The sequence below is a fragment of the Camelus ferus genome, chromosome 18 (assembly GCF_009834535.1).
Source record: "Camelus ferus isolate YT-003-E chromosome 18, BCGSAC_Cfer_1.0, whole genome shotgun sequence".
In the NCBI taxonomy this organism is placed as follows: Eukaryota; Metazoa; Chordata; class Mammalia; order Artiodactyla; family Camelidae; genus Camelus; species Camelus ferus.
In genome coordinates, this window is record NC_045713.1 from 28,336,727 (window position 1) to 28,363,513 (window position 26,787).

Sequence of the window (26,787 nt, forward strand, 5' to 3'; positions counted from 1 at the left end):
AGCTACTTTCGCTTAAGCATATTTTTAAGGTTCATCCACGTTATAGTATGTATCAGTGCTTCGTTTCTTTTTATGGCTGAATAATATTCCATTATGTATAGTATAGACTATACTTTGTTATCTATTCCAACTGTCGATGGACATTTGGGTTGTTTCCACCTTTTGGCTCTTGTGAACAGCGCTGCTATGAACACTTACGTACAAGTATGAGTTCCTGCTTTCAATTTTTTTAGGTATGCATCTGAAAGTGGAATTGCTGGATCATTTGGTAATTCTGTGTTTAACTTTTTGGGGAACCATCAAACTATTTTCCACAGTGGCTGCACCATTTTACATTGATTGATAACTTTTTTTTTGGACTAGAGATGAAATTGTCACTATTTTTCTACAACTGACATTAACTCTGCTGTTAAATCCCCTTTTAGTTATTTTTTAAACTCCCTTTCCATTAGAAAAAAACTTCAACTTACCAATTAGAAGTAACTTAGCCACTTTCAGTTTTAATTGTAGTAAAATTCACTTAATATAAAATTCACCATTTTAAAGTATGTAATTCAGAACTTGACATATTTTTAAAGAATGAATAAATGCACAATAATATGAGATACTGGACTGCTTTTGAAGACTTCTGTAGATTTAAATTTAAAGTACTGACTCTATAGAACAAGCACCAATTATCCTGGTCAGGGTGAATGGAGATCACAAAAATAAAGCGAGGAAAGGAGGATAAACTGCCACTTACTGCCTGTACGTGACCAAGCTCCCCGCTACCTCTCTGCTTCACCCTGTTCCACCTCCTTGTCACTCACCCTGCGACAGCCTCACCGGTCACCTGGCCATTCCCCCAACAAGCCATGCCTGCTCCACCTCAGCGCCTACCCAGCCATGAAAGCAGAAACCACACCGGGTGGTCCACTGAAGGAATTTCATACAGAACATCTGTTACAAAGAGTTTGGAAGAGATCAAAAGCCAAACAGGAGGTAACGAGGCCTCCCAGAAGTAACTGATGTCAGAAAGCCAGCCCATCCCTAGAGCCAGAGGAACAGAAGGCAGAGGTGGTGCTATCAGGGCTGCAGGCAACAGCCGGACTGTGGCAGGGGCACTCAGAGGAAAGGGGAGGACAAGAGAAGGCCTGACCGGCAGTCACTGGTCATGGGACACCTCCATGGACCACGGAGGAAGCACAGCCACTGCTAGAGATGCTCCCTAGAGCGGGGCTGAGAGGAAGAAACAATCCAGCTTCCCTCTTCCTCTCACCTTCTAAACTTACCACCACCTCCCGCTGAAACAATGGGCAAAGGAACCTGGGAAATAGAGTCTGCAGAGGAAGGGCAGGGGGTCAATCTGAGAGCAAACCAGCAACTGACCAGCACACGCTCTTGAACTTGAACTGCCTGGGATTCCTTCCCCCAGTAACAGTACGGCCATTTCCCTCACTTCCTTAGGTCTCTATTCAAATGTGCCCATAAAGAGGGGTCTCTGAACACTCTATAGAGAAGAATAAAATCTCCACCACGGCAGACCATGAGCTGCTCTTCCACACCTATCCTCTTTTCTACCTGAACCCTGAGACGGACTACATATCCCAGCCTACTCTGCAGTGGCCAGGGGACTCCTCGTTGACACTACTCCCTGGCACCCTTCACTGGCCTGATTCACTCATTTCTGTCAGCTGTCTGGTCCCTGTGAGCATCTGAAGTCTGAGTTCTGAGCACACCTGGCCTTCACCCACATGATACAAGCGTCTACAATACCTCCTTTATTACCAAGTGGGAACCTCCTCTAGCACCCCTAAAATCGTGTCTTGTTTCCATTTAGGGGTCGGTGTACTCCATCCTCTGCTGAACAGCCATTTTTCATGCCGACAGAAGCGAAGCAAAGGACCCATGGAAGCAACAGGCTAGATAATAACTCAAAACTGACAACTCAGAGGCCAGATCTGAGTCTTAATTTACAGGACACCAAGATTAAACACCTCTGAAACAGCCAGAGGTCACCTCTGGCCAACAGGCATCAGTCCAGCTCTACCAGATCCCAATATGCTGGGACAGTTTCGTGCTCCTTAGTAAATGGCCAAACTTGCCCAAACTCTTAGCCACCCCAACTGTCAAAGACCCCTCCTCTACCACCAGGCCTGTGGACATGGCCCTGTGGACATGGCTCAAATCTAGCAACGCACAGGTTAACACCCAGCCCGTGGGGGTGGCACTCTGGCTCCTGGCTCCCTCCCTGAAGCAAGCACTTCCCTAACAGCTGTTAAACATTTTTATCACCACCCCTGGACATTTTTTCTGCCTCTTCGGCAGACACCCTTATAACATCTCCTCCACCAGAACTAGCTGATTTGCAAGTTTGTGAACAATAGAGAAATTCAACAGAGAAACACAAAGAGGGAACTGAAAACACGACAGGGACCAGAGGGTGGGGGAGTGGACTTCCCCTCACCATCAAAAGGATGGGCCTGGGGTTCTCCTGGCACATGCAGCTTCCTCCACAATGAGCTTTCTACAGAAATGAAATTGTTACCCAAGGTGACCCGATGAAGAGAAAATACAAACTCTGATTTGAGTTAAACGTACTCAACCATTTAAAAAAATCCCCACTGAGGATCAAGGAAGTCGGTTTCTCTAATTTTACAGTTGGGGGTATATTAATACCACCTGCTTTCAACTGTGATAATGTACAGATGGAAGGGGGTGGGGTCTGGCTTCCCAGGAGAATGAGCTGCATGTCCTGAAGTCTGGGTCCTCGCGTCGTTATTCTGAATGTAGTCCTCTGGTGGCCAGGCTCCTCACGATGCACTGGAGCTACAAATATGAGCAAGGATGGACCCAATCCCTGACTATCGAGAGAGAGAGTCAAGAAAACAGGCGGTGCCATACGGAGATCTGATGAGAGGAGGACCCAGCACTGCAGGAGGGGCATAATCTAGCTGAACTAGTGAGTGGGGAGCTCATGAACAACTTCTTGAGAAAAATCTGAAACTTTAAGAGAGATGAGATCAAAACCACAATGAGATACCACTTCAGACCCATTTGAATGGCTATAATCAAAAACACAAAAAACAACAAGTGTTGGTGAGGATGTGGCGAAATTAGAATTTGGAATTCTTGTGCATTGCTGATGGGAATTTAAAATGGAGTGGCCAGTACAGAAAACAGTATGGTGGTTCTTCAAAAAAATAAACACAGAATTACCATATGGTCCAGCAACTCCACTTCTGAGTATATACCCCAAAGAACTGAAAGCAGGGACTTGAACAGTTATTTGTACACCCATGTTCATGGCCACACTTTTAACAATAGCTAGTAAGTGGAAGCAACCCAGGTGTTCATTGACAGAGGAGTGGGTAAAGTGTGGTCCATCCATACAATGGAATATTATCCAACCTTAAAAAGGAAGGAAATTCTGACACATGCTACACATGCATGAACCTTGAAGACACCATGCTAAATGAAATAAACCAAACACAAAAGGACAAATATTGTATGATTCTTACATGAAGTATATAAAGTAGTCATATTCATAGGGGCATATAGTAGAATGGTGGTTGCCAGGGGCTAGTGGGAGGGGAAAATGGAGAGTTTCTGTTTAATGGGGGCAAGGCTTCAATTTGGGAAGATGAAAAGGTTCTGGTGATGGATGGTGGTAATGGTTGTACAGTGTGAATGTACTTAATGCCTTTGAACTGTACACTTAAAAATGGTTAAAATGTCATTTTGTGTTATGTATACTTTATGACAATTTCTAAAAGAGAAGGAGAAAAAAACAAGTTTGAGCAGTTGTCAGGGGAGGAGGAGGCTGGGAGGAAGCCCACGGGCTGTCCAGGGGACCTGGGCAAAGGGCCCTAAGCACGAGACACAGGAGCAGACATGGGGTGGGGGGCTGGGGATGAGGATTCAGTCTTCGACACTTTGATGAGTCCATGGTACATCCGAACAGAGACACTCAAGAGAAAGACAGAGAGTGATCTGCAGGAGGTATAACTTAAAGGAATCAACACTCAGATAGCAATTTTCACCTACAAATCCAGACAGTATGTGTAGAAACAAGAGTCAACAACAGAATCTGTGGATAAATAATATTTAATATTTGAGGGCATAGAAGTGAATGATACGCCAGGAAGGATCTGCAAAGAAATAGAAAGTATGCCAGGAGGTTGTGGCATTACAGAAGAGAAGGCAAGACAATGTTTCCAAGTCAGAGGTGCCTAAGGCTGCTGAACAGATAAGGAAAAGTAAACTTAACTCTTACAAGACAAGCACCTCAACAATAACAAATGTGTCCCTGGTATGTTCTGAATCCTGCCTGTCGCCTTGTAACAGACTGCCAACACATAACCTGATAATGATGTATTAGTGATTAACAAGAACAAATTCCAAGCTTATGCCATTGAAATGCCGCTCCTATCATCTGAATGTGTCCCCTCAAAATGCATCTGTTGAAATCCTAACCCGCTAAAGATGATGGTGTTAGGAGATCAGCCTTTGGGTGGACCCTCAGGTCATGAGGGTGAAGCCCTCATGAATGGGATTAGAGCCCTTAGAAAGGAGGCTCCAGAGAGATCCCTGCTTCTTCCAGCATGTGAGGACACAGTGAGAAGGCGCAGGCTATGATCCAGAAAAAGGTAGCACTCTGGAGTGATCTGGGCTTACGATACCTCCGGAATCATGAAATATAGTACTATGCATATTGAATAATGCCCTTCCTTCCAACCAAAATGTACTTATCAAACATATTTTACTGAAAAACCCTTATACTTCCAGACACAATGCTGGAACATCAGGAGGAAGTAAAGCATTCCCAGAGCTCACCCACTAGTAGGGCACACAGACAACAGACAACTAAATACAGCATGATGATAGGATACGGTGATATCCTCTGATCTTTGTTCTCTAAGACAGGGGTCAGCAAACTTTCTGTAAAGGGCCAGATAGTAAATACTTAAGACTTTATAAGCCAGTTGGTCTCAGTCACAACTCTGCCTCAAAGCAGCCTTAGACAGTAAGTAGATGGATGTTTGTGGCTATGTTCCAATAAAACTTTATTTACAAAAACAGGTGGTGGGACAACAGTTTGCTGACCTCTGCAATGAGCGATCATAACTTACTCAATACTTTCTGCTTAATTCACTCATGAATTCAAACTGGGAGGATCATGATCTTTCAGAGAGCCCTCTTTCTGGAAACAATATGCCATTTACAAATAAAAGTAGGAGCTTCAGAATCACAACCATGTAAGCCTGAGCAGAAATTGCAGCTCTGCCAACTTTTTAGCTCTGGAACAGTAAGAAAATTATTTCATATATTTGAGCCTAATTTTATTCATCTGTAAAATGGGGACACTGTCATTCACTATGCATAATCCTTTCAGCAATAAAACAGAATAACGAGCAAGAAGGGTCTAACAAGTCTCCCGGGTCACAGAAGCGGCTCGATATGAGTCACTAGGAAACACTAAGAAAGCCAGGCTTGTGGTTCATCAGAAAGAGCAGAAAACATCCAGGTGTCATTTCAAGATTAATGTGCTAATCACACATCTTTCCTCCCGTTTCTGGAGCACAAGCCTCTGACTTTTTTTTTTTTTTTTTTTTTTTTTTTGAAGTTGACTTGCTTTTCTCAATTGTTTAGGTTAGGACGATTTTGGATGCAAGTAAAAAGAGATCCAACTCAAAATGGCTTGAAACAGTGGGGAATTAATTCTCTCACGTAACATTAAGTCCTGAGGTAGGAGAGCTTTAGTGTTGGTTAATTCAGTAGCTCGGCTACATCATCACGGATCCAGGTACTTTCCATCTTTCTGAGCTGCCATCTTGAGTGAACAGGCTTTCATCTCGCCCCCTCCTCATGGTCACAAAATCACTGCCACAACTCCAAACATCACAGTCTCACACAACAACCCAAGACCATAAAATAAGCCTTCTCGTGTCTGTTTAAACAGCAAGACGATTTCTCAGAAGCCCCTCAACAGACCTCTCCATCCTTCCCCTTGGTCAGGATTGCATCTCATGTCTATTCCTAAACCAACCATTAGCAGGCTGGAAATTACTATGGCTGGCCTGATGTGATCCAGATTCACTCCTCCTACAGCTAGCCTCAGGCCAGAAGCTCGTGGCCACACAGTATCAGAACAAAATCAGAGTTTTATTTGCAAGAAAAATGGGACAGAACTGCTGGGCGGGGAATAACCAGTGTCTGCTGTAACTATTCACACTAACTTGCATAACTGGAATGGAAAGTTTAAACACACTGCAGGACCAGACTCTGAAAACGCAGGCCCCCATCTCACCACCACCAAATCAACTGTCTGTGTAGATAGATCCAGTCACTTGTCAAAGTCAGAGAAAATGGCTCTCCAGGGCACAGAAGGCTGAATCCTAAAGGAAACACACTGGGTGACCTTCTTCTAAGCTTCTCTGGGTTCTGAGTAACCCAACTATCTGGGTGATCTCTTCAAAGGGATCACAGTTTGGGATGGGCACTGCTTCCTTTTTTTTAATATATATATTAGATTTGGTTTTTATTGTAGAGCACACATATCACAGCAAAGTGTTGCACACACAACTACAAATCATTTTGGGGGAAAAAACCTGCAAAAAGAAATAAACAAAACTGCAACTGCTTTAGTTATGCAGTCCCAACTTGAGGAATCCACCCTGGCAAAGGAGCTCTGACCCCTGAGAGGAACTTCTTAACAGTGGCTGCCCCAGCTTCCTGCTATTTCCAAGACGCAGCTGAGCTGGCGGCGTAACTGCTCAGAACGATGTCTACCTTACCAACGCCTCATAGGTCAGGTAAGACTGGGTAAAAACTCCCCAAGTCAACAAAAGAAACCTGAATACTCAGCTAAAACCAAAAATAAGCAAACACCTAACAGCAAACTAGGGAATGGGAGAGATGTATGTGGGCACTGATTGAAATCATCACAAAACTGAAGGAAAACTACGTGCAAGTTCCCTTTCCCAGGCTACAGTTTATCTCAGAAGGAGAACCTGGTATCTGATTTGTAGGCAAGTAACTGAAGATGGTCATGCACAAAGGGGGCATGTCTGGCCACTGGGAAAGGCACATGCTAAAGCATCACTTCAAGGGTCCACACTGTCAGCTACAGAAAGTTAGCTTGAATCAGAAGCCCCAGAAAAACAGTAGCAAGGGAGAAAGCCAGATTTTTCTTTTCTTTTTTTTAAATTAAAACAAAACTGAAGGCCTAGGAGCTCCCAGAGGAGCTCAGATCCCGAAGAGAAGGGACGTCCACAGATGTGAGTCTGCATGTAGAGCCCAATTTTGCCCTTGAAGTTTTTTCCAAGTATAGAGCTTCTCTGATGATAAGTTAAGTGGAGCTTTCAGAATTTGGACAGGGTCTTCAAAAAAAAAAAAAAAAAAGTAGAGTTCAGGGCCTATCAAAGAGGAAGGGCACTGGTAAACACCTCAGGGGTTCAGCTGTATACTGGACTGAATAGTGTGCCCCCAAAATTCATGTCCACATGGAACCCAGAATGTGACTTTATTTGGGGAAAGGCTCTTTCCAGATGTAATTAGAGCAGGGTGGGCCCTGACTCTAATAGGACTCTAACAGGACTGATGTTCTTCTAAGGAGAGGACAGACATGGACTTAGAGGAAAGAAGGCCATGTGAAGACAGAGGCTGAGGCTGGACTGATAAAGCCACAAGCCAAAAACAGCAAGGACTGCTGACAGCCACCAGAAGCTAGGAACACAAACCCCACAGGGCCTCCAGGAGGAACCAACCCTGCTGACACCTAGATTTTGGACCCCTGGCCTCCAGAACTGTGAAAGAGTAAATTTCTCACTGTTGTTTAAAGCCACCTAGGGTGTGGAAATTTATTATGGCAGCTCTGCATCCTAGGAATAAGGCCAAAGCAGAAATACACCAGTCCTGGGGGGAAGGGTATAGCTCAGCGGTAGAGCACGTGCTTAGCATGCACCAGGTCCTGGGTTCAATCCCCAGTGCCTCCATTAAATAAACAAACAAATGAATAAATAAACCTAATCACCCTCCCCGCCATTCCAAAACAAGGAGCGAAAAAAGAAAAAGAAATAAACTTAAAAAAAAGAAATGGAATACACCAGTCCTGACAAACATTAAAGCCCAAGTGTGTACGGGGTCAGTCCTTGACTGGATTAAACTGCTCTCCCTCTACCCTAACTGCCTGAGAAGCAACACCAAATCCTCTCTGAAGACAGGAAACATCATCCCAAACTTCACATTATCGCTGCAGTTCTTCATATACAACATCTGGCGTTCAGTCGAAAATACCAAATCTGGGCAAAGGTAAGAATGTAGTCAAAAGTAAGACAAAATCAAAAAATAAGAGACTTCTGGCTACAGCCAAGTGAGAAGGTTAACAAATCCTCTCCCCCAAAAAGCAACTACAAAACTGGACAAAATGGACAAAAACAACTGTTTCAGAACTCTAGAAACTGGCCTCAAAGGTTTACAATTTTAGAGGTGTTTATGCTCAAAAACTGCTGAATTTCAGATAAGAACAGTGGAAACAATGACAACAGTGCAACAATAAATGGCAGCCAACATACCACCTCCGGTGTCAGGGGCCACAGGGAGCGGTGGAGACGGGGGTGAACTAGAGCACCTGTGCGCCATCTACAGAGGGCAGGGGTATCGGGCTCCAAAATCAACAGTAAATGTGGGCCCAGACTCACAGATCCTTAAGTTTAAGAAAACCTAGAAATCTGTATTTCAACATAAAATCTCATAATTTTTAAATGTTGGTAACTTAAAAAACATTTTATTTAAATACACTGTAACAAGGGCACCAGTTTCCAAACTCAGTCCTACATGCACCCTAACCCCAGACAACCAAACTCAGTCATGCCCAGGCAGACTCTCAGGATTTTCTACTGTATTGTAATTTTCAACAATGTCATTTTGTTATAATTCAGAAAGGTACATGCACCCCAATGTTCACAGCAGCACTATATACAATAGCCAAGACATGGAAACAACATAAATGTCCATCAACAGATGACTGGATAAAGAAATTGTGGTCTATATATACAATGGAATACTTCTCAGTCAGAAAAAAGAATAAAATAATGCCATTTGCAGCAACATGGATAGACCCGGAAATCATCATTCTATGTGAAGTAAGCCAGAAAGAGAAAGAAAGATGCTGTATGCTACAGCCTATATGTGGAATCTAAAAAAAAAAAAGACATAAATGAACTTATTTACAAAACAGAAACAGACTCACAGACATAGAGAACAGACTTACGGGTACCAGTGGGTAAAGGGGGTGGGAAGGATAAATTGGGAGTTCAAAATCTACACCTCTTGGGGAGTGATGGAAATGTTAGGTATCTTGATTGTGGCGGTGGTTTCATAGGTGTATACATCTATCAAAACTCTTCAAATTGTACATCTGAAATATGTGTAGTTTCCTGTACAGATGTTATACCACAATAAAGTTGTTTTTAAAAAAAAAGTTTAAAAAAATGTCATTTTGTTCAGTCTTTACTCTGAAGCTTAGCTTTTCTCTCTTCATCTAGAAACAGAGCTAATGCAACAGCCCTGTGGATTAATTCACCATTATTCATCCTTTCCTGTCACTTTCAGTTCAGGTCACTGAGCCAGAGTGGTCTACAGAGGAGCAGTGATGGGCATCGGGCCTGCTGCCAGAGGACAGCGGGAGCGGGGAAGAGCCAGGAATTTGACATTCGTCTGACCTGGGTTGGAATCCTCAGCTCTGCCACTTACCAGCTGTGGGAACTTCGGCAACTTACTAACTTATTTTTTGTTCATTCAACAGACATTTACTGAGTGCCTACTATGTGGTAAGCACTCCGCTGAATGCTGAGTATTTTTATTTTTTTCCTCCAAACTAAATGCTTATCATTTTTTTAATGAGGAAAGTAGTTTTTATTTTATTTTTTAATTAATTTTAATTGAAGTGCAGTCAGTTACAATGTGTCAATTTCTGTTGTACAGCACAATGTCACAGTCATGCATATACATACATACATTCATTTTCATATTCTTTTTCATTAAAAGCTATTAAAGATATTGAATATAGTTCCCTGTGCTATACAGAAGAAATTAGGGGGGTATTTATTTTTATATATAGTGGCTAACATTTGCAAATCTCAAACTCCCAAATTTATCCCTTCCTACCCCCTTTCCCCTGGTAACCATAAGACTGTTTACTATGTCTGCGAGTTTGTTTCTGTTCTGTAGATGAGTTCATTAGTGTCCTTTTTTTCTTTCTTTTAGATTCCACATATGAGTGATATCATATGGTATTTTTCTTTCTCTTTCTGGCTTACTTCACTTAGAATGATGATCTCTAGGTCCACCCATATTACTGCAAATGGAATTATTTTATTCTTTTTTTCTGGCTGAGTAGTATTCCATTGTGTAAATATACCACAACTTCTTTATGCAATCACCTGTCGATGGACATTTAGCTTTTTCCATATCTTGGTTATTGTATACAGTGCTGCTATGAACACTGGGGTGTATGTATCTTTTCAAATTAGCATTCCCTCTGTATATATACCCAAGAGTGGGATGGCTGGATCATATGGTAAGTCTATTTTTAGTTTTTTGAGGAATCTCCATACTGTTGTCTATAACAGCTGCACCAAACTGCATTCCCACCAGCCGTGTAGGAGGGTTCCCTTTTCTCCACAGCCTCTCCAGCATTATGGTTTGTGGACTTTTGAATGATGGCCATTCTGACTGGTGTGAGGTGATACTGAATTGTAGTTTTGGTTGCATTTCTCTGATAATTAGAGATATCAAGCTTTTTTCACGTGCCTATTGGCCATTTGTATTTCTTCATTGGAGAACTGCTTGTTCAGGTCTTCTGACCATTTTTGTATTGGGTTGTTTGTTTGTTTGTTTATTGCAACTTATTAACTCATTTGAGCCTCAGTGTCCTCATCTGAAAGGTAAGAACACCATCACCTATCCTGGAAAGTTACTGGCATGTTATAATCAAGCACCAGCTCTGGAAGCCCAGCACCAAGGCCTCAAGCCCTCATCACAACCCCGAGTGACAAGTCCTGTTATCACTCTCATTTTACACATGAGGAAACAAGCTCAGACAGGAGATGTCCCCAAGAGCACACACATGACAAGTCACTGTGAGGGGATTTCAACCCTGCCATCCAATCACTAAGTTACACAAAGGGCCCATCCCAGCAGCCAGCAGTGACAAGGGAGCAGAGCGACACTCATTCCCATACAATCCTCCTCTACAGATTTCTTTTGCTTCATTCTGCCTGGCAAGGTCATTCCAATGGCTTTAAGAACAACCATAAGAAGTCATTGATCTGATCTTTCCCAACTACTAACAGTCAAAAAAAACACCTGCCTCCCTCTCTCATGAGGTTTTTAATCAAACATTCAATAGCAGGAAAGAGGCTTTAACCAGCCAAGGACTATCCTGCACCCTGTGGATGGTTAATTAACACTGCCGACAATGATGACAGAAGCCCTTGGCAGCCACTCAAGGGCTAAGCTAGTTTGGTCTTTCCTTTGCTTCTAATTGGCTGGGAGGCTGCTCAGCACACCCTCCTTAGCAGAAACAAAGCCAGAGACTGCTTGTTCGTCAGTCTCTTCGGGATTGCAAGTGCTAAGATGCAGAGAAACAGCAAAATCGTGAATGTTGGCGATGCCTTGCAAACATGTGGGCGCTTCTACGACTATCAGGGTCAAGTAACAAAAACACAAGAATTCTTGTCTAAATGAGAATAGAAAGAGCCATTCTTCATGGTCAGAAGGGCAGAGCCTTGCAAGGGGGTGAGAAGGAGAAAGGGGTTAAAAGTGTAGAGGGTGTTTAGGAGCAAAGAGTAACTGGTTAAACATTGATTAAGGTCTATGAACTGAAGCAGGTGCTTCACATGAGGTTCTCACTGAATCCTGACAACCCCTCCCCTCCCCAGGTAGGTAGGACGTTCCACCTGTACAGGTGAAAACAATGAAGAGGGGACCTTTCCCAGGGTCATAGCAGACTTACCCCAGAGTCTGACTCCAAAGCTAGGGTTGCTTCTGCCATGTGCAGGAGCTGCCCTCACCCAGAGGGAAGCAGGCCCAGAGCCTTGTGGGGCTCCCCCACAGACAGGTAAGAAGGAAACAAGAAGAAACATGAGGGCCCAGCAAGCAAGGAAGACTCTGTGAAAGGCCATGTCCTCAAACAGCTCATCAACCAGCCCAAAGCCATCCCCACATACAGAGACTCAGGGAAGCATCCTGGACAGAAGATGCCACCAAGACAGCTGAGGCTAACATCTGAGGTGGCCAAGGCAGCTAGCTGCGGTTTCTATGAGGACTGAAGCCCCTCGCACTGGCTCTTCTTCTGAACCGGCCCCTATATCCCTGACTTTTAAAGAAGGGAACACAGAAAAAAGATCAGTGGTGACAGGAATCCCTCTCGCAACTCTCCCCTGGCCCCAAGAGGAACCACATTCATTTCTGAAAATGAGCAACCGGTGAGATAAACAGGAATCAAAGATCTGCTGAAGGGCTGAGAGAAAAGGGGAGACATGCCAACCAGAGTGAAACGGAAAGGCAAAGGATTTGCTTCAGTCACCAGAGAATCTCCACGGGCGCCTCCACCAAACCTGGCGAGTGCTGATTTTTCATTGTGAAAGGAGGTGAACCAGCAAAAGATGACATTTTACTCAGCAGTGACACTGATTATCACAGGAAATGAGAAAGATTTGGGAACTCAGGGCAGCAGCCACGAACAGGGACTGAAAGAATCCACTCTTTAAAATGTGGGGGTTGACACAACATTGTAAACAGATTATACTTCAATAAAATATATATATATTTTAAAAAAGCAGTGTAACACAACAAAATAAATAAGTAAATAAATAAATAAATAAATAAATAAATAAAACAAACGTGGGGGGAGAAGGACATAGGACGTCTTTTATATGACATGATACGTTGCGAAGTTCAAATCCAAAGCAAATCGCTTTGAACAAACCACAGTGGAGAAGATGACGGTCCCAACCACCCATACGACTGTTGTGAGAACTGAGCAAGTTCATTTATACAAAAGACTAACAAAGTGCCAGGCTTGCACTAAGTACCCATGAGTGCTAAGAGTTATTATTATTAGCATTTTTCCTGTCATTCAGAGACACAGGAGCACAGGACATAGGACAACTCTAAAATGGATGGTAGGATTATAAGCTCAGAGACCTGCGTTGTCTCTGTTGCTGTCACTGCTGTTAAGACAGAATTAACTATGAAATGCTGTGCTATCCCTCTGCGTAAAATTAGAACAGACAGTTAATTTCTCAGCAATTGCCACCACGTTGGTTAAATAGGTACCTTGGCTGCAGGCCCCTGAATCCCTCAGGGCCTGCAACACGTGGCTCTGAGAATTACGCACAAAGGGTGACCTCATTTAAATTAAGATGCCAGACAACATCGTTACTGACTGCGAGTTAAGACATCCTTACACGTGGATTTCGGCACCATCACGTGCCACCCACCCCCACCAGTCCCACACAATGACTCCCTTGCCCACTATTAAAAAAATAAAATGAAAATTTTAAAAAAGAGCAAGAGCAAAGAACATCCTTTTGTGCACCAGGCCGAGCAGTACCTGTTTCAGTTTTGCTGGCGAAGCCCGCTGCCTGTTTGATGGCGGCCGCTGTTAGGGCTAATCCTCGACTCCTCTTCAAGCCATGCTGCAGGACAGCCTCAAACTGGGCACACAAACAGGTCACCCTGCGAGAGAACCAGTGATTCATCAATCCACCCTACAAAGGGAGAGAGACAACCAGTGTGGCCCCAGCATCTCCAGGGAGCACGTGACTTGCCAGGAGTGAACCTCAGTGTGAAGGTACACACGAGACACCTGGAGTTACAGGCAGGTAACTGACATGTAGTTGACTCCACACAGCTCCCCCCATTTATGTTCATTTCACGTAACTGAGGGAAGCCCCACACAGTCAAGCCACATGCATCAGACCGGTGAAAGCACAGTAACAATTTACAAGAAACAAGGGGAAACGAATTGGTGCCAGCCAGCAGGGGAGCAAAAAAAAAAAAAAAGCCAATTTAAAAACAAATCAGTTCCATGTGGGGAGGGGCTGGGTGTTAATTGTATCCAATTCCCAAGCTTCAACTCTAATTCTCATCATGTCGTTTATGATATAAGATTATCTTTTAAGAGATTGAATTCACCAGCCTGCCAAATTGGAAACACTGTGTAATTTCATGGCCTGTTACATACCCTAAAAAAATAATATGAATTCTGATTCTTGTTCTTTATTTTGTTATAAGAGATTACATTGTGAAGTCAGATCCAAAGCTGATGGAATTTTCAATTAAGTTACAATTACTGTGCATTTAATTGAATTTATTTCTCACTAACCAAAGAAACGGGAGATTTAGGATCATGTTCACAAAGAGATGAGGTCACAGCAAATACACTCTGTTCTTAGCAATCCTTCCAAGGCTCCTTGGCCCCCAGCCCAACTGGATCTGTGGACTTCAAAGACCCTTCCATTCACTCATGCAGCAAATGTTAAGAACCCTGAACTTTTCCTAGGTGCCGGGCATTGTTCTAGGCTCTGAGACTATGAAGATGGGAGTGAGACAGAGGAGGTCTCTGCCTCACCACGTTTCCGCAGTTTTATCAGGGGGAGATACACAAGTAAGGTAACCAGACCATTCCTGTTGATGAGAACTTTGAAGAAAATAAAAACAGGATGAGGTGGTAGGTGGAGCCAAGACAGGAACAGGCTTAGAGTCTGTGGCTTGACTGGAGGTAACCTTAGAGTTATGACTTGGATATGACAAGAAGCAGCAGGCTGGGCAGAGGGGCCCAGTGCAAAGACCCTGAGGCCACCACCATCTGGCTCATCCTTGCCTAACTACAGGCATTTCCTGCTCCACCCACCCCCACACCTATAGTAATAATACTCCTAGTGTTTATCACTCTGTAGGTGGTAAAACATTTTCATATCCATGATTTCATTAGCTCCTCCCATCAACATTATGATATGTGGAGGCAGGTATTATCTCCATTTTACATGCCAAGAAACTGAGGCTTAAAGACATTTGAGAGACAGCTCATAGTAAGTACATAAGTAGCAGCACGTCTGTCCTCCGGCCCTACCCAGACACACGCTGATCCAAGATGGTCAGTTTCCACTACACCCCGTAATATCAAGACAAACATGCTTTATTCTAAGACAAAAGCCCACCCCCTCCCATACACCACCTTTACTCAAGTCTTCTGCCTACACCAGAAAACCCTAACACAGCATCAGCAAATACACAGCACCCCTACATTTACTCTCTAGCCTGTGCCCATGACAGACATCACTCATCTATCCCAGCATTCCAGGCTGCTACTCCCATTGACCCAAGTTAGCCCTACACAGGAAGGAACCCTACCTGGCATCCCAAACCTAACACTCGTCCTCAACTAAACTATTTGGTTTCCAGCTCCTACCTTGACTTCCTGGCTCCCCTGCACCTAGCTCACTCGGCACCTGGTACATAGCATGTGCTCCATAAATGCTTTTCAGTGGGTAGGTAAAAGGGTTATTAACCTTGAACCCGGGGTCCCAGAATACTCCTCCACATTGAAACAACCCTTTTTGATGGGCAGATGTCACTCTTAAATATTACACGTACATATGCTAATCTCTCTGCATATCCAAGCAAGGCACACATCTGAGGGCTTCCCAGAAGCTGGGACACCTGCCAAAAGTATCTAAATCCCACAGGAACCAAAACAGAGGCAAAGCAAAATGAAGCCTGACCAGAGCCCTGTCTCAAGGTGGGGGGACAGGGGGACTAAAAACCTTGGGCTGTGTTTAAAGTTCTCCATGATAAACCACAGCCTGCACCTTAAAACGAATCATCTGCAAAAACAATGATTAACTCAATAAACAGTTTGCTTGGCTCCAACACACAAGTCAGTAACTACCCCGCCAACTCTATAACACCTGGCCCCTAAGAGGAATGGAATGCAGATGAACAGCACAAATCCGGTCCCCAAGGTTTGAGTTACGTCAGCAGTGCTACCTTCTAGTGGCACACAGGTCACAATCAATCTAACACAGCAGAAAACCCAGGTGAGCGTTATCCTATAATTAGCTCATCACGATGCCTTGCCCTGCTGAGGGCGAGTCTACTTAACACCTTCCAAACGTCCCCTTTGCACCTCCCCATTTGACCTGAGCCTATTCCTACTGGTCATTCAAGACTTAGCTTAAGGGTCCCCTCCTCCAGGAAGCCTTCCTCAGTGCTTCCTCATGCTGCAGCACTTGGCCAATCACTCTGTTAACAATCTGCTTTCCACAGCTATCTCCCCTTGCTAACTTGAGCTCCCTGACAGCAAGGATCCCGTCTCATTCATCTTAGTTGTGCCAGCACCTAGCATGATGCCTGGCTTCTGTGGTAAATGTAACCAAAACGGTCCCTCCCATCAGAGAACTAAGAATATGGACGTGATGTATACTTAGGTGAGCAATGCATCTCAGGAGATCTTGTATAATTTGCAATCCAAACCCGAGTCCATTAAGACTAGGGAACCAAGGGGAACACACTTACACAACCACATGAACCTACAGCCTTTAGCTTGTGGTGGGCATACCATGGGCACTGATTTATAATCATGTCACCCAAAGGTTTTCCATTTCTTCTCATCTTGACTTAGGTACATGATAATCCCTGCAAAATGAAAGGGGTACCCGCTCTCATGGACTCCTTATTTTCTCAGCTCAGCCCCTCCCACTTCCCAGAATGCTCTCTGCTGAGCACTCTCTGGCATCCACTCTGGGGGGCTGGCTGCCTCCATTAGAGTTAGATTTTCTCACATCTAACTTCTGCTATAAGTTAATGAATTGCCCATGTTTTTAATTAAGTGGGGCACTTAACAGTGAATGTTTTCATATTTTTAAAAGGCATGGGGGGAGCTGGGGGAGGGTGTAGCTCAGTGTTAGAGTGAGTGCTTAGCATGTACCTGGTCCTGGGTTTAATCCCAGTGCCTCCAGTAAAAGGTAAATTAAACAAATAAATAAACCTAATTACCTCCCCCCCAAAAAAACCCCCCAAAATACAACCTTTTAAAAACTAAAAAAAAAATTTCTTAAATAAAAGGCACCAGCCAAGAAAACCACTTCAAGTGTTTATGTTTACAGCTGTTTACCAGATGAATGGATAAATAAAATGCAGTATATCGATACACTGGAATACTATTCAGCAATTAAAAGGAACACACACTACAAGGATGAGGATTGAAAATATTATGCTGAGGAAAAGAAGTCAGACCCAAAAACCATACATTGTGTGATTCTATGAAATGTCGAGAAAATGTAAATACACAGAAACTAAAAGTCGATCAGTGCTTGCCTAAGGCTGAGATCAGGGACTAACTATAAACTGGCACAAGGCAACTCTGTGGGGCAATGAAAATGTTCTGAAACTGGATTGTGGTGATTGTTCCATAACTCTATAAATTTACTTTTTAAAAAAATCACTGCACTGTACACTTACAAGGAGTAGATTTTTATGGTATGCAAATTAGACTTCAATAAAGCTGCTCAAAAAAAAAAAAAAACCTGCCCTCAAGGCACTCGGTAAAAGCTTGGCAAAGGAGTGAAGGAGTTAATGAGTGGAAAATGAAATGACCTCCTCCTGCTAAACTGTCTACCCACACCAACACAGCTGGACACCGTATGAGCTTAACTGGTTTACTGCTAAAATTCTGCAAGCATTGGTTTTCCTGAGCTTTGTCCTGTATTTCAAGACTGCTTAACCTGCCACATTAATCTATAATAAGAATCTTAAGAATCCCATACTTTTTTATGGTAAAAGTTAGACATTTATGGCAAATATTAGACAGGATCAGCAATAAAAGTTGCATTTTTAAGAACTGCATCAAATTAATCTGGTGACGGAGGGCATAATTTCAAACTGATCTTTTTTCTATGTTACAGCTTTACCGGAACCTTTTCGGGAAAATCAAGTATAATCACAAAAATAGACTGGATTATCCTCATGTGGAAAGCTCCAATGTCACCTAGAATGGAGTTGACTGTACTCATAAAAATCAGCAATTAACAGCATTAGCCACATCTCAGATTTCAGACAGTATAATCATCAACTGGCCTTGCAGTAGCCAGTTGCAGACTTACATGACAATCATTTGAAATGGGCCATGCCCTACATTTATGTGTTATAAATTAGGTTTTCGAAAAGATTCACATCCTTTAACCAGTGAATTTTATGGGCAGAAATCAATTCATGGCAGTAATCTACAAGTCAGATAAAGATGTAAGAATGAAAATATCCAAAACAACATTATCTACAATTGTGGAAAGGTAAAAACACCTAAAGAATTGACACTTGGGTAATTGGTTAAATGATAATACAACACATAATCAAATGCTAATTAGCCCTTTAAAATATTTACCAAGAGCTAATAATGATAAGCTAACAGGCTTATAACATAAAATGAAAAACAAGCAGGGTACGAAACTTTTAAGTATATTCTCAGCTATGCTAAACACACACACATACATACAGTGCAGGGGAAGGGATAAATTAGGAGTTTGGGGTTAACAGATACACACTACTATATACAGAGCAGATAAACAACAAGGACCCACTGTATAACACAGGGAACCATATTCAATATCTTATAATAACCTATAATGGAAAAGAATCTGAAAAAGAATTATATGTATGTATACATATAACTCAATCACTTTGCTGTACACCAGCAACTACCACAACATTGTAAATCAACTATGCTCCAATAAAAATAAATTTTTAAAAAACACGTTAAAAAATCTGAAGGGAGTTATGTGAAAAATTCAGAGACACTTGGTAAAATAATTATTGATGATGTCTTTCTTACCTCTATGCTTTTCTGACTTAACTTTTTTCTTAAAAAAGCATTTTAAAAGTATTCATGTCTCAAGAACCAGACTATTGCTACCCTGAGCTATAAAGAATGAAGAAATTTGGCATCAAAGTGACAGTGAGGAAAATCATGCAACTATTAAAATGCTTACAGAGAACTTGAAATGGCTTTCTTTAAAAGCTTAGATTATAATGTTAAGTGAAAAAAAAGCAGATCTACAAAAAGATATAAGAATGTTTCTAACCCACAAATGAGAAATATTTTGCAATAAAAGAAACTAACATTACAAGTTGATTTTTTTTAAGTCAACAAAATGGGGGAGGAGAATTACATTCACAACAGGAACAAAAGTAAAGTAAATCATATTTTTAACAAGAAAGATACATGTCCTATACAAAGAAAACCATATTTTCTTAAAAGATATAAAGATCAAAACAAATAAGAAATCTTGTTTTCCTAAATGGGAAAATTTATTAAAATTAAAATGTCAATTCCTCCCAAATTAAAGTATACATTTAATACAGTCCCAATAATAATCACAGGAAAGACTTGGCCCAGTGTGGCTTTGGGTACGGGGATAAACAAATTGACGGAGCAGTACAGAGAACTCTGCCCCCAAAACCAAAGTAAATATGGAAACATTTTACATATAATAATGGCAGCACTTTCATTCAGATGGGCGAGGATGGGCTGTCTAACCAATGCCACTGACACAAGTGGCCCTGGAGCTGAAAGAAAATAAGAATACACTCCTGTCTCAAACCACCACAGAGCTAACTTCTGATGGATCAAGTTCAAAAAAATATATGTGAGTGTAAGCAAATAAAACTGTAAAACATAACAGAGAAAAATACAGAAGAACCTCAGGACAGAATACTCTCAAAGCAAAATTTTAAAGGTTCAGAGAATTAACCACACACGATTTTTAAATATCAACATGGCCAAAAGATATAAGAAATATGGTAAAACAATAAATGATAGCCTGGAGATAATATTTATAGCACACATAACTGAAAACAAAATTAAGAGTCATAGCACATGAAGAGCTTCTACCAATGGATAACAAAAAGACAAGCAATTCAAAAAATAAAAAAAACTATTAAAGAAGGTGAACCAACAAACCATGAAAGGAGGAAATACAGTTGGCCAATAAACATCTGAGAAGATACTCGGTTTCACTAGTGACCAGGAAAGTGTCACAATACTAAGATACCAATTTAGGACTATCTGCTTTGAGCCGATCACCGGGATAGCAGGAGCACATGTGAACAGGTACTATGGATGGGAATATGAATATGAACGACTACAGCTTTCTGCAAAAAGACTGGGCAGTACAATTTCTTTTTTAAATGCCCATACCCTTTGACCCAGCAATCCTACTTCTAGGAACTTATCCTATAAAAATAAAAGCACTACTAATAAGAAAATGAGAAAAACCATAAACACATTTCACCAAAGAGGATACCCACATATAAGAACATGAAAATATGTTCAACATCATTAGCCATTAGGGAAATGTAAATTAAAACTACAATGAGATACACGTACACACCTGTTAAGAATGGCTAAAATAGAAAATCATGAAAATACTAAACACTGGCAAGAATGCAGAGAAACTGGATCACTCACACGTTGCTTGTGGGAGTGTGAATGGTAGAGCGAGTCTAGAAAACAGTTTGGCAGGTTCTTATAAAAGTGAATATGCAAATAACATACAATCCAGCAACTGCACTCTTTGAGTACTTACCTCAGAGAAATGAAAAACTTATGTTCACACAAATAACCTGTACGTGAATGTTTACAGCAGCATTATTTGCAGTAGCCAAAACCTGAAAACAACTCGCATGTCCTTCAATGAATAAACAGACTGTGGTACATTCATATCATGAAATACCAGTCAGCAATAGAAAGGAATACACACCATTGATACATGCAACAACCTGGATGAATCTCAAAGGAATTATGCTGAGAGGGGAAAAAAAAAAGCCAATCCCAAAAGGTTACACACTATGATTCCATTTATATAACATTCTTCCAATAACAAAATTTTAGAAGTGGAGAACAGATTGGTAGTTGCCAGGAGTTTGAGATGGGGAGGGAAGGGACAGGAAGGAGGTGGACATGGTTATAAAAAAACAACAGGAGGAATCCTGCGGTGATGAAACTATTCTGCACCTTGACTGTGGTGGTAGACACACGAATGCACAGAGTGATAAAACTGCATAGAACTAAATACACACACACACACACACACACACAAGTACAAGTAAAACTAGAGAAACTGAAAACAGCATCCTAGAAACTCACAAGATGTGACCACTGGGGAAAACTGGGTAAAGGATAAATGGGATCTTCCCATATTATTTAAAAGACCACATGCACATTCTAATGTTGAAGAAGATCTTAAAACACTGAAAACCCAGAAATTGTTAGGTATATGGATCAGTAAAAAGACATTTAACCATATAAAAAAAACTTCATGTGGTATGATAATAGATACTATTACCTGTGCTTACAAAGATAGCGGGTAGATTTGAAAAAAAAATATTTGCAAAGCAAAAAACAGACAAAAGGTTAATTAATTACAACATACAAAGAGCTCTCACAAATTGACAAGGGGACAAATAATCTAGTAAGAAATTGTGTAAATAACATGAAGCAGCTTTGCACAAAAGAGTAAAACCAAACGGCCAGCAAACATTTTTTAAAAAACTGAAATTCACTAGCAATCCAGAAATGCAAATTAAAATGACACTGAGCCACCACTTTTCACCCAACAGACTGACAAAACTTCAAAACAACACTCACAACTATTATTAGCAAGAAAGAAAGGGTAGTTTCACATGCTGCCAGTAGAAATTTTTAGAAAGATACCTGACCACAACTGTTAAAAATAAACACATATTCTCTTTGCCCCAGCAACCCAGCTCCGGGTCTGCCAAAGAAAGAAAATCCTCATTATATAAGAAAAGCTGCTCAGGGATTCTACTGTTTCAGTGTCCACAGTAGTAAAAATTGGACACAAAGTCTATTACTTCATAGGCAACTGTTGGTACATCTGCATCAAGCAATATAATACAGCCTTTTAAAAAGGATTTTTGGAACTGTAACTTGGAAAGGTTTTGACAGGGCAGTGCCAAGAGAGAAAATACGGACGCAGAACACGATACATAATTCAATTTTCGTAAAGACAATGGCAATAAAACCAGTGTGCGTGTGTGTGTAAACACATGTGTATTTTATTTGTAAAAAAATAAATAAATGTGGAGAAAAACACAGAACAAATGATTCTTGATCATTAACATAAGTTACCCAGAGGGAGGAAAAAGAGGATATGGTAGAGAAAATAGAGGCAAAAAAAAAAAAAACAGTTGATTAAGAACCAGAAAAAATGCAAGCCTGGTAACAGTGAAAACTCACAAGGCAGTAGTTTTCAAATGTGAAGGTTTGAGGATGGCAGACAGTCATGTAAAAAGAAATCAAATGAATCTTTTACCAGAGGAACCAGAAACTGGAAAAATAACCAATATTTAAATGGGTTAAATCATCACTTCTGGCTATTTTCAGAAGTTACTGATATGAACACAGTAACCATCTGCCCTGAGGTTCACAGACCTCCAGCTTGGGTCTAGACACAATCACCATCTGGGATTCTTGGCAGATGAGGAGCTTCAAAATCAGGAAGAGGAGACGGCCGCTGAGAAAGAACCAGCTGAAGGAGCTGGTAAGTCCAAAGTGAAAAAGAGAATGGAGAAGAAACAAGAGCCCCCAGATGCAGAAGGAGGGAGTGAATGAGAAACAAGGAAACAGGGAAGTGACATGAAGTCTGTGGCCAGTGGGATCTCTAAGTCTGCTTGGAGTCCACAGCCCGGGAGAAGGAAAACTCCACACCAAAAGCTTGCTTTAAAAAAACACAAAATACACACAATACACATCTGTCCCAATTTCTGGCCATTCCTTGTGGCTAGAGCATTTACGTCTCAACACCCACGTCTGATCTATCTTATCAAGGCTCGGTCCTAAGGCTTCTCAAGCCTTCTGTCTCTTGTCCCAGTACTACCACCTCCACTCAGCGTTCCTGTCACTGAGCAGAGCCACCTCTCACTGCAATCCCAGACCCCATCTCACCTGCCCAGCCACCTCGAATCCTGAAAAGAAGCTATCTTCCTGAAATGCAAAGCTGACAATGTCATTATCTTCCTTTGTTTCTCACTCACCACACTTTGTGGGTGTATGGTACATGACATGACATAACATTTTTAGGTTAGTCATTTTAGTATGTCATGAAAAAATATATAACCAGCCATCAATCTTTGATTCGCTGACAGTATTACTTAATGACAAGACCAGAATAGACAGGGCCTCGAAATTCAACCTCAAGCCCATCTTGGCTCAAATGGTATACAAAAATGGCAAAAATTATGAAAATAGTATACAAATAGCCACAGTTTAAGAAATAATACCCTAATGGATAAAGTTTCAAACACCTTCCCGTGACAACAAGACAAGAGTCTACTGACTTTCCAGTACATCTCCCAACACATCATCCACGATCCCACCACTTTCTCACGCATCCCTGCATCTTCGCGTTTGTCATTACTGCTGCCTGGAATTCCCATCCTGTCCAACGGACCACTGAAGAGCCTGTACTCGCCTCTGATGTCTGTGTTGTGTAGTTATTACTACAGGCCACCATGACTATCTGCAATTTACATGTCCATCGCCCAGACTCAGTTTCGAGTTCCTTGAGAACAGCAACCATCTCATCCAGTTTGCGCACCCGATGTCAAAACAGTGATCTATAAATAAGTATCTGCCAAATGAAGGAATTAATCAGCACTCATTCCAGCCTTTAGTTTCCAAATTAGACAAAACACTGGTATGTCCAGTCATAGGAAGAAAATATATTGAGTTTACTAAGTTCTTCCTGAGTGTGCCAAGCAAACATTACTACACGTCTAATCCTCACTTCAACCCTAGGAAGGGGGTACCATGATCATCATCTTGTTTTACAGATGGTGCAAGAGAGGCCTAGAGAAGCTAAGCCAAGTCCTAAACTACACAGCTGGTAATTGGCGATTTGTGGACGGGGTGGGCAGGAAGACAGGTATGCCTGATACCAAAGCTCACACTTCATGCTCAAGGCCTCTCTCCACATGAGGATGGTGGTGACAGTCATGATGACAGTGCTTACATATGATTTCCTAGGGGCCAAGCACTGCTCTCAACAACTATCAATATAAATAATACAAATACTTAGTAAAATTCAGATGGAAATGTCCTCAGATTTGCTAAATGCCCAAGAGTTCCCCAAATGCTAAAAATAATTTTTCCAAAAAGAAATCAATTCATTTGATCAATATAGTAAAATGAAAGAATATGCAATGTAGAACTATCTACTACACAGGCTCGAAGTGGAAATCAAGTGCTCAGGGTAGGGGTGATAAGAAAATTCAATTAATGAACTCCAGGATTCTTTCGCCAGGATGAGAAGAATTAGAACATTCAGTCAACACCTCCAACCACTAAGAGGCTGGTAAGAAACTTGTGACAAACTGAAGATAAAAAAAATCACATGATGAACATTTAAAAGAGGAAAAGAAATGCCTGAAAAAGCCATTCAGTTCCCTAAGTGTCTAGAGGAATACACGGGAGTTTTCAACTGTGCTAGGAAACACCATTAGGGAAGAGCAAAGGGCAGCTGGTTTTGTTTTTCAGCTTCCCAAAAAGTTCAAAAAATTTTCTAATTCCTTAACAGGTAAAGATAAAAACCACCAAAACAAAGCACTCTTTCCTGGCACGTTTTGGAAGGGGAAGAAATGCTCCCCTCTGATGTCTTCTGACAGTCACCTGAACGAGTCACAAAAATTTACACTTTCTACATAAGGCAGATACCTAAGGCTGACTCACCGCCACCTATAATGGCAGAGACCCGGTACGCAGAGAGTATCTACCAAGTGTCAAGACACTGTACACAAAACTATAATGACAATAGCTAACGAGTTCTAGAAACTTACTAGCTGCCGGGCACTGTTCTAAGGGCTGCACATGAACTAACTCACAACAACTCTGTAAAGTATGATCACCACGACCCCCATCCACACATGGGGACCCTGAGGCACAAGAAAGTCAGAAGCTCGCCCGCCGTGCAACACGACTGGGAAGTGGCAACACCAGGACTCACCCTGAGCTCCCAACCCCACGCGCCCTCTGCGGCCCCGCGGGCCGGGCTGCTCTTCATACTTCCAAGGGAGAACGTCCAGAGCGTGCTCTGTAACTCCACCCGGGAGGAAGGCGCCTCCGAGGAGCACTAACGCACCCGGGCTTTGAGGGCGCTTCTAGTGTCTGCTGAGTTTTGGGTGCTATTATTTCTAGAAGGCAAAATAGTCAGAAGATACATTATAGGCTCCCCCCAGGCCAGTCTGACTGATGGAATGTGGGGTCATTTTAATGAAGCACAAGAATGGGTCTCTGTCCTTAGGGGAAAACAGCTGGAGAACCAGGCCAACAGAACAGATGGGAGGAGGAGAAACACATGCAGTGGAGCCCGGATGTCATCACTGCCACCACTTCCTCCTGGGGAGGCTTGGGGAGTTTTCTGAGGACAAAATCTGATGGGAAAAAGCACGCCCTGCCCTCCACGTAAATGTTGTTTCATTCTTCACGTGAGGACTGTTGCATCTTGCCGTGTAATCTTGTAACCTCAAACAAACCCTTTACAGGCAGTCATCCACACACAAGCACACGCACACACAGGCTTTGCGTCTGGGGTTCCAGCAGAATAATTCTGTACACCGTGCAGGCCCCCAACCCAACAGCCTCAGCCCGGCCAGCTTTCTCCTCCCTCATCTTCAGTCGTTCACAGACACCTCAGCCACTTTTGTCGCCCAGGAGGACACTCCTATTACTCACTTGTCTTGAGTTTGACTCACTTTTTCTAATTGTACAAACCTGCTTTAAAAGGAAAACCTCTATCGCTATTGCAAATGGGAAGCCAGCATTGTGGACCCTAAACAGAGTAGCCCTAAAAGTAAATGCCCTTCAAATACAGTATTAAATTCTGTCTCTGAGGCTGCCAGAGGAGGGCTGTGCATGAAACCTGCACACTCTGTTTAAAGAGAAGAGGACCGCTGGAGACACATTTTTTTGGTTTGTTCGTTTCGGTTTTTGTGTTTTGTGTGGTTTTGTTTTTTTTTTTTTTTTTTTTGAGGGGGAGGTCATTAGGTCATTATGTCTATTTATTTGCTTTTTATTAGAGTTGTTTTTTTTTTAATGGAGGTACTAGGGATTGAACCCAGGACCCTGTGCAAGCTAAGCATGCGCTCTACCACTTGAGCTCTACCCTTCCATCTGAGACCCATTATCTTGAGCTGTATGATACTGCTAATTTTTTAGGTCAAACGTGATCAAATATTGGCAGTTTCATTTAACTCAACTTAATACCAAACCAAGTCTTTCCCCCAATAATTTCACTGAGACTTACAGAGAATTAAAAGAAAAACTGGGTAATGGAAATAACTAGGTAATGGGAAGGAATTTAATGCTGTGATGTTTAACACTTAATGTGAAATACCTACGATGATACAAATCTCTCATGTGGGGGAAGCAGGTGCTAGGAAAACAAGAAAGGACGTGGTAGAGAATGAGGGCCACGCTGGGAATATGCAGTCTGTGCCCCATTCCTCTTTCACTGCCTACAAACCACACAGTCCACCTAACCGAAGTCAGTGTCCCTGGCATCGACACTCAGGAGTTGATAATAAACAAAAGCTGTACAACTGACCAGCCTCCAAGCTTCTACACCTGTAAAGGAGGGAAATGATCCCCCTCTTAGTTGCCTGCACCCCATGGTCACTGCAAGAATCAAATGAGACCTACGATGTAGACTTACGTATTTGCAAACC

At 42.1% G+C, this 26,787-nt stretch overlaps 1 protein-coding gene and 1 long non-coding RNA gene across 4 annotated transcripts in view; one reads left to right on the forward strand and one right to left on the reverse strand.

Annotated features, from left to right (window-relative positions):
• The window catches only part of SNX29 (sorting nexin 29), a 587,367-nt gene that overhangs the window by 430,475 nt on the left and 130,105 nt on the right, over positions 1-26,787 (reverse strand). For all 3 annotated transcript variants that reach the window (XM_032460769.1, XM_006190981.3, XM_032460771.1), the window contains one exon: positions 13,601-13,725. In XM_032460769.1, coding sequence (XP_032316660.1) covers positions 13,601-13,725 — 125 coding nt within the window. The remainder of the gene's footprint in view (positions 1-13,600; positions 13,726-26,787) is intronic.
• Positions 330-20,149, forward strand: LOC116657585. Its single transcript, XR_004312746.1, has 3 exons — positions 330-827; positions 2,609-2,618; positions 20,140-20,149. It is a non-coding gene; the product is annotated as an uncharacterized LOC116657585 (long non-coding RNA).